We start from the raw sequence: 8963 nt of genomic DNA, 5'->3' as shown, positions 1-8963 counted from the left end.
CATTACTTGGACGATACACTACCTGGAATGATCATCGAAGCCATCCTATCCTGACTTGACCACCTACTCTCATGAGTGTGCTCATTAGTTAATATATCAATTCCAGAGCAGTTCCGGAGGAAAAGCAGAAATCAAATAGTGTATTTCTCACGCGATGTGAGAGATCATGGTACTAGTGGCAAGATGCCAAGCTTACCTTACACACTGACCATCCGCCATCTGGTTTACCATAGTACGGACGGAGTATACCTTACCTATTACGTAGGGGACTTTCCCAATCTTTTCTTTTCCGTCAAGGTCAACGAGTCATGGTCCACCAGTGCCATCATCGATTTCTCCTTGTCTTGCACTCTTGCTGTCCTCAGAACATTTGAGGTTATCTGGGCTCGTAGGTTCAGGAACTGCTGTGAGATTGGGCACAGAGGAGGAACTTTCAGTGGCATGATTAAGATGAGATGCCATACTTTCTGGAGTTGATGGATGATCTATCATCATTATCTTAAGGTTGTCCCTGATTCATCTGTCACCAGGATCCATTACAGTATCGCTATTCTATACTTCCAGCCGATCTAGTCTGTCCCCATCATGAAGCAGATCTGCTTTCTGTGGGTCCAACGTCCATCTACCACCATCATTCTCGCCCATTCCAGCCACCTTTGTTCAATCGTCTCCGATTTCTAGTATCTTCCAGTCTATATGGGACAGAACTATACCATAGACTCAGAGAGTCGATCACCAAGTGACTCTAGATATGATTGATCAAATCCGCACCAATCGACACGATCATGCCTAATGAATAAGTTTGGAACATTTACCTTCCATTACCTGTAGCTACCGAAATTTTCTTGGTGCAGCAATTCTGTCTGACCATCCAATCGCGATGCTTCGCCTTGTCGAGCTTGGGCTTTAGTCGGAGGTCTGTTCTCTGCGTACGATTCGTCAGAGTCGACTACTAGGTACCTGATAGAGTAATGTTCATACCATCGCAATGATTCTCATTCGGTAGGTATGAAGTACAACGAATGAAAGAGCATCGTGCGAAATCATAGCTACAACATAACACCCCATTGTCCATATATTTGATATTCGATATGGTCATGAAACATTCATTATTATTATTATATCCATCTATTGAAGCCAACTATAACATGACTTATACCCAATTTCGTTGTGGAGCAGCGCAAGACCCTCATGGCGCTGTCAGCGTTTGACCCAAGAGTCTCCTAAGGATTTCTCCTGGGTCATTGGAAGGAGGTGGAAACTTTCACTTATACCTGTACAGCATCATCATTCGCTTATGCGACCCATTTTCAAGTCGGATCCCACGAGGAGTGGCTGCTTTAGAGGCAACCTTGGTTGAACTTGATGTCTTTACCGGGAGTTTTTCCTAACCTCTGTGATATGCACAAGCCCAAAGCTGTTTTCCTGAGCATATACAATTAGACGCCAAGTACCTATTTGCCTCCCATGCATCGTACAATAACGACTAGAGTTTCCAGTCAATAATTCTGCCTTTGGTTCTACCCTGACTTTGCATAGCATGATCAGCTTTGCAGGCAAGCGAACCGAGAACTCTTCCAGAGTACGGACTATGAGGGGGCGAATAGCTCTCGAGCATTGATCTTGACTGGAGTCGCATGTATTTTCCCCTAGCGAAGGACGACCTAGCGAAATGATTTTTCCCAAGCCAATTAATTCCCAATTACACCAAGCTCTCACAGGTCAGTCTCAGTCAGTCTCTACGGAGTACGAGGGGGTATCTCTCGATGATTAATTACATCATCGGGCCCCAACCGGCCAACCCATGTATCCTGGTCCAAGGGATTGCTCTCTGGGAATGATGATAGTGGCGCGGATATCGAGACGGGTGCTACTAGTCCATTTTGTCTTGCTGATCCAGCTGCTCAAGGCGTCTCGAACGTTGTAGATAGGTTTGATACCGTGGCAGAAAAGTGAAGGCGTCGTTGAATTACCTCATCTGCATTCTGAACACTACTAGATAGATTCCTGAGCTCCATAGCAAATATCGCCCTGAGTGTTATCATTCTTCTACGTTGAAGTCTCTTGACAGTCATGCAGGTATGCATGTATGCATGTATCTGATGCCTCGTCAAAGTCGAATTATTTTCTCCGTCGAAATGGTGTGCACTGTGCAAGCGCACAGGTCAACCGCCGGCCCGCATGAGAGTGCAGTCGAGCGGGTGGCCCCGAGTTTAACGGCGGTTTGCCTCCTATCTCGTCTATTGCCTCCTATTCTCGTCTATTATACGAAGTATCCATCCATGTTTGAAGTACAACTGACACCCAGCCGTTGCTTTCCTGGTAAAACAGCACCTCCTATTCCAGTAGGTTGCAGTGTGACTGACAGCGAAGACGATCTAATTAGCCCTGGCCAGGTTGGTTTGCTGAAATTCAAAAAACTAGCGCAATGGAAATTTATCAAAAGGTTATGTAAAGTAAAGTGGGATCATGATCATGACAGAAAGCTGGGGCCATCCCGTCCTCGGACGCTAGTTCGCTTACAGACTTACCTGCAGCCATCCATCATTCCATCCATGGATCTGTTCTGTTCGACCTTGTCCTGTGTCCTGTTTCCAGGCTGTGCAGACTGCAGACTGAGGATATCTCTCCGGGCTTAATATCAACCAGTCCTAAGGTACCCCTGCATCATCACTGCACTGAGGAGCGTCATTGCTACTGAATGCAGTACAGACTATGCATCGGTATCTTCCACATGTGTCGGCGTCTAGGTAGTAGGTATCTACCCCGGACCAGATTGGCATTTCAAGGAGCCAAGGACTGGATACGAATTTGTTGATGATGATGATTGGTAATCTTCTGGGAGCTGACCTCACTGTCTGGTTAGGATGATGGCCGCGTAGACTCTTACTATTACTGATAATTCGTTCTCAGCTGCCTCACTCAAACGAATGAAGAAAGTTCTGACGTGCTGCAAGCTGCTGCATCTTGCATTGGCTATCTGTGAACGGAGTATTGTGGAAGACACTTAGCCAGCCTTGACAATACTGGGTCAATTACTCCACTCCGTATTGAGGGAGGGATCAGAATGATACCTATGCTAAGTGAAGCGCCTCAATATACTATCTTCACAAGACACTAGCTTGTCTTCTGTATGAAGAAACGAGGATTGAGTCTAATCTCAGTATCAAGTACGTACCTATCTACCTATCTACCCCATGATCATCACTCCGATTGATATTTGCTTTTTCTCGCACGGTCAATGTCAATGCTTCTATTACCTACTTATGCCTCAGGTTGCAACCCCTCATGGCACTAACCCGGGGATGAGCTAGTTGCATATGTATGAATGCAATAATCCATCCCCATGAGCCCGTAGAAGAGACCAAGAGGGTATCAACCAATTCTGATTCGTGGCCAACTCGGCTGCAATTTCATATCCAGCTTGTAGCCGACCCGAGTCTGTGATTGAAGCGTCAGGTAGCACAAGGGACGCATGGACGTTCTGGTGCATTTTCGCCTTGGATTGGGTAGGAATACGGAGGCTGGGGTGTTTCTTGTCGGCGAAGGACAACAGAGAAGTGATGGATTCTTGTCTCTTCAGATGCCAGTCCAGTCTCTATCATTATTGTTGACACCCCGCGGTGTCTTGTTCCAATAGGAAATACTCCATGATATGGAGTACTCTGTACTCACCTATTGCTCTTCGTTTGCGAGACCCCGCATGAACACATGAAAAGTTCATCCCTTGCTTAAAAACGAATGGTCTACTCTGTGCTGATATCATTCAAGAGAGTAAATTAGTGATTGTTCGGAGAGGTCTGTTGTTATAAGAGAGTGTCTGTGGGGTAAATAGAGGATTCCTCCTTGGAACTCCTCACCTATTTTATAATTTGATCTCAATTCATGCTTCTGAGTACTACCATCTATATATATAATGCTACATATGTAACACTACACAATAAACACTCTATATATGTAAAGAATACAGATGATGGTGCGACCATCTGCTGTCTCACATTCTCTGCCTGAGACATGCCACTGATTGATAAGACAGACATGACCTTCATCCTCATCCTCATTCTATTACTTCACTCTATCTACTTTCTGTCTCCGTAGCATCACACTCTATCAAATAAAGTCTTACGCAACTCATGATGCAGTGCTCACCCCTCTAATCCAGTCAATGAAGGAGGATGGATCCCCCGCCGAGGGTTGCCAGTGCAACCCGCCCGTGTTTACCATCGCAGCTTCACTTGGCCCCTCCATTAATCTATTCGGCCTCTTCAACATATTCTTCTCACTGGTCATTCAACCTGCTTGTGTAATAGTGGAGGGTTGTAAGATCTAGACTGGGTCATAGACAGTCTGCGTAGATGACTTCTTACTCCAGAGTATATTGCTGTGCCCTTCAGGTAGGATGTGGATGTTGCCTGCGATGTTTACTGTTGCCGTTACCTTCACCTTCACCTTTGCCTCTCTCCTGCTCTCTTGGTATTTTCTTCGCAAAGGCGTCTTCTCCTAAATCCATCGAATTCGTCAATGGTCGTCCCCTTTAACAAAGGTGTTCCACGATCGTCCATAGTACAGTCCTGCTCCATGTCGGCCGATCTGGCGTCTGGCCGCGCCTACTCTAAATCTTCGTGACGAGCTAAGATCACCAATCTCGCTAGATGCATCGTGCATCATCTCAGATCGCAATCTTTATATCCATCAGAGTCTCTGACATCTCCGCTCCTACCCTTCCATGGATGACGGCTCTTTACAGAAACCTGGAATGGGCAGGACTGCCGTCATGAGCCTGACGTCCATTGTCTTGCTTGTGTCGCTGCTTGTCTGTCCTGCCCGCGCTGCGATTCCATACTCGCCATCCCATATCCTCTATACCCCCCACTACAACGGTTCTTTTGCCTACTTACTGCGGCCCAGTGACTTGCAGCAGAATGCCACTCAGTTCCTTTCGTTGAACGTCTCAGGAAAGGTCGATGCAGCCAGCCCAGAATACACGGTTCTTCTAGATGAGCTGCCCTTCCGCACTGACAACCAGTCCTCTGCCTTTGTTCCGGCTATTGATCAACGTGGTCACATCAAGGTCTACGGCGGGGACTGCCGCCAATCGCTCCAACAAGGAAGGCTTTGGGTGTTCACACCAAGTGTCAACAACTCGAGCGGCAATGGAACGTGGGAAAAGCGCGGTCTAGACTTGGGGCAAAGGGGGCCAGGAGTCAACAATTACGGACCCAACTATCTGTCTGCCGCCTTCGCCTGGGCCTCTTCTAATATGACGGAGAGCTTGCTGTATACCTTCGGTGGCATGTGTCCGTTCAATGCGAGCTCGAAAGCAACCTGGATCTATGCCGCCAACTATTCCCAGTCCACGATCGTCCTGAGTCCTCCGACCTCTGACCGTATCACTTCGTATCGGATATCAACCGCTGGCCAGCGCGCACCACCTATCCCGGAGGCGGGTTTCACAATTACTCCATTGCAACCCACCTACGCATTGTCTCCTTTAGGTCGAACACTACATCAACAGAACTTTCTCTTCATCGGGGGTCACACCCAGAAAGCCTTCATTAACATGTCCGAGCTTGCCATCTATTCTCTTCCGCAGGACAGCTGGAGCTTCGTCGCAGTCGACTCAGGGTTGGATGCGCAAAAAACCGAGCTTGCGGTTCGAGATTCAGCATTCGTCGAGCCAAGGTCGGGACACACGGCCGTTCTCTCACCGGACGGTAGCAAGGTCATCGTCTTCGGAGGATGGGTGGGCAGTACCGGTCGACCTGCTAATCCGCAACTGGCTATATTGGAGATGGGAGAAGAGTATGGAGGCACTGGCTCATGGCGGTGGGTGGTCCCATCTAACCAAGGAAGTGGACTCTCAGACGGAGCCGGGATCTATGGTCATGGAGCAGCAATGCTTCCTGGCGGTGTGATGATGATCGCCGGCGGGTACAGCACTTCCACAACAACGAAGCGGTCGGCAGCAGGGCCTCAGCCTAACTCCCGACTCTTTCTATACAATGTTACGTCTGGAAGCTGGTTGACTTCATATAGGAATCCGAGCCTGCCAGAATCCGTAGGAGCCTCTGGCGGCTCCACGTCTTCATTGTCGAAAAAGGCCGGGCTGGGTGCAGGACTCGGACTGGGAATTCCGTCAGCTGCAGGCTTGGCTGTGCTTGCTTGGTTCTACTGGCGGAGACGTCGTCTACGGCGGACTCGGGATCGCGAACTGCGCAAGCTCGCTCTCAGTGCACAAAGGGCACACTACTGGGGCAGGGACGAACCTGATATGGCGAGCAGCATCCGCATGCCCAAGACCAGGGACCCGAATAGGACCTTCTCATGGACTAGCGCTGGAAGTCAGAACGGCCAGGACAAAGGGGAAGCTGCTGCGGAGAGTACTAGCCTGCTTCGTGACATCCCGGCCCCCAATAGAAACAGCCAACAGAGCTTGGGAATGCGCCCTTACCGATATTCAGGGCCATACAGCGAGTACAGAAGAAGCGACGCTGCAGGTGAAATACATCCAATCGACGAACGTGATGAGGAGGAAACAAATTCTCGAGAGTTCGGCGACCCCAAGACTGCTGCGGCATCTGAATCATTCTTAGGCGCTGAATTTGTGACTCCTCGCAGTACAATGTCGAATTCACTCGGGATTCCATACCGAACTGTTAGGGCTGAACCCGCAGAGGAGCCACGCAAAGACGGACTTATGCCCTCAGACCAGGACGAGCGCACGTCGTCGAATCTTTCAGACTCGTCAACATCAGCTAGATCTGGCAGTAGTGCTCCTCCTCTCCAAGGGCCACTCCTCAGCCCTACAACTTTGCCAGATAATGGACGCGATTCGCCAGAAATGCCACCCTCGACGTCCACTCATGGTACAGGACTGTCCAGAGAGAAGCGCTACTCCTCGGACTCCTACTCTACCGCGCACACGACCCTTTCGCTACGTTGGGCCGAGGGGGAGCACCTTTTAAAAAATGATCCTGAGCCACACGTTCCAACTGAGCGACCCTCCATGATGCCACTGCAGACTCCCAAGACACGGACGTCTGGCTGGATGGGCAGCGTGCGTCGTGTGCTTTCCGGAACGCAGAAGCGTGTTACAGCGATACGAGACTCGACGACAGCCTCTCTGGCCTCGGGCATCGACCGGAGGAGTACGGTCCTCGGAGCTAGGCGGGTGGATGGTGCGCAGAATGAGTCGAAAGTCCCACGACGAGCCGTGAGTGCCTCGGCCGAGCTCTTCAGACGAAAACAGGGCGCCAGAGATTGGGGAGCAAGCAATCGAGTGTCACGGGATACCGGGCTTCAGACCATCAGGTCTTCTCGGGATGACTTGGCGTTGGACGGTCTGATAGGTTTGGACGATGAGGACTGGGACGTCGAGGGCGCAGCCGAGGGCAGACGGGTTCAAATGACATTCACCGTTCCCAAGGAGAGATTGAGAGTGGTTAATGCCACCGCCGAAGACCTGGAAAACATGTCTGAGAAGTCTATCAGTCGAAGTAACAGCGGAGCATGAAAAAACAGCCTACACCGCTAGACCTGTTAAAGGGCAGAAGGTATCTCCCATGTCCGCTACGATCAATTGTATATCCATAGAATTTTGTGGTTGTTGTTCTTCTTCTTCTTCTTCCCTTTCTTCGCTGCCGTTCTGGCAAAGGGTTTGATATCCGCGGCTGCTGTCAACTTTTATTCCTTGCCTCATTTCTTGTTTGTCTTGTTTTGAGCGTGTTGTTCTTTAAAGCCGGGTTGTGTCTGACGAACGGATATGGAATATGCTATGAAGCACGAAGACATGATCTTTTTTTTTTTTTCTTTCTTCTCTTCGCTTCTGGGTGGGGTTTTCATTTTGGCTGGTTTTTGTGGCCATAGGACAGACAGAGGTGTCGAACGTTGGAGGACAGAAGTAAATAGAAATCACTTGTTGTTTTGGATAATCCAGTTTAAAGACTACGGCGAGTCATGGGGAATTTACAATCACAGAGTAGAAATCGTTCACAGCTGTAGATTTAGTGGAAAGATTTAGCACAGCCGGTTCGAATGCGACGCGAGATGAGGTGGAAATTGATGAAAGCATCCGTCAGCAGCATGATATAGAAAAGCCCGAAAAAAAAAAACAAGAAACGCAGATAGCAGCTGCAACAAAAATTTTTGCAAACTATGATGTAGAGTCCAGAAGGAAAAAAAGGTCTATGAAGAGGCGGGGCCACCGCTGGAGCCGAGGGTAGGCTTCGTAGGAAGGGTCCTGGGCAGCGCGGGCAGCAGATTCTTTGCGCTCTCGCGGGCATACTGGGCCATGAGGGCATCCATGACGACGAGGGCGGACATGGCCTCGACGATGGGGACGGCACGCGGGGTGACGCAGGGGTCGTGGCGGCCCTTGGCCTCGAGGACGCCCTCCTCGAAGCCGTAGGAGGCGGTGGTCTGGGCCTGGCCGATGGTGGCGGGGGGTTTGAAGCCGACACGGAAGTAGATGGAGGCGCCGTTGGAGATGCCGCCCTGGATGCCGCCGGAGTTGTTGGTCTTGGTGGTCAGGCGCTGCGTGCTGGTGGTGTTGCTGCCGGTGCGGGTCTGGACCTCGGACACGATGAAGGGGTCGTTGTGGATGGAGCCGGGGACCTCGCAGCCGCCGAAGCCCGAGCCGATCTCGAAGCCCTTGGTGGCGGGGATGCTGAGCATGGCGTGCCCCAGCTTGGCCTCGAGCTTGTCGAAGCAGGGCTCGCCCAGGCCGACGGGGACGTTGCGGATCACGCAGGTGACCGTGCCGCCGATGCTGTCTTGGTTGTCCCGGAAGGTCTCGATCACTTTTGTCATGCGCGCCGCGGCGTCCTCGTTCGGGCAGCGGGTGGGGATGAAGGCGTCGACCGTCTTGCGGTCGATGGTCTCGATGAGTTTCAGGAACTCCGGGTTGGTCGACGGGGAGGGGTGCTCCGGGGTGGGGGGGAAAAGGTGTTCGCTGCCCACGGAGG

General features: G+C 50.6%; 1 protein-coding gene across 1 annotated transcript; it reads left to right on the top strand.

The window, feature by feature from the left end:
• Nucleotides 1-4726: 4726 nt before the first annotated feature.
• CDV56_100420 (uncharacterized protein) lies at nt 4727-7513 on the top strand (the record flags this gene model as incomplete). Its single annotated transcript, XM_026754039.1, has 1 exon — nt 4727-7513. The coding sequence occupies one exon, from the start codon at nt 4727-4729 to the stop codon at nt 7511-7513; it is 2787 nt and encodes a 928-aa protein (XP_026614228.1).
• Between the last annotated feature and the right edge of the window lie 1450 nt (nt 7514-8963).

Source organism: Aspergillus thermomutatus (genome assembly GCF_002237265.1).
Source record: "Aspergillus thermomutatus strain HMR AF 39 chromosome Unknown NODE_100, whole genome shotgun sequence".
In the NCBI taxonomy this organism is placed as follows: domain Eukaryota; kingdom Fungi; phylum Ascomycota; class Eurotiomycetes; order Eurotiales; family Aspergillaceae; genus Aspergillus; species Aspergillus thermomutatus.
The sequence above is the reverse complement of the archived record's forward strand: the minus strand, read 5'-3'. Positions and strand labels throughout refer to the sequence as shown.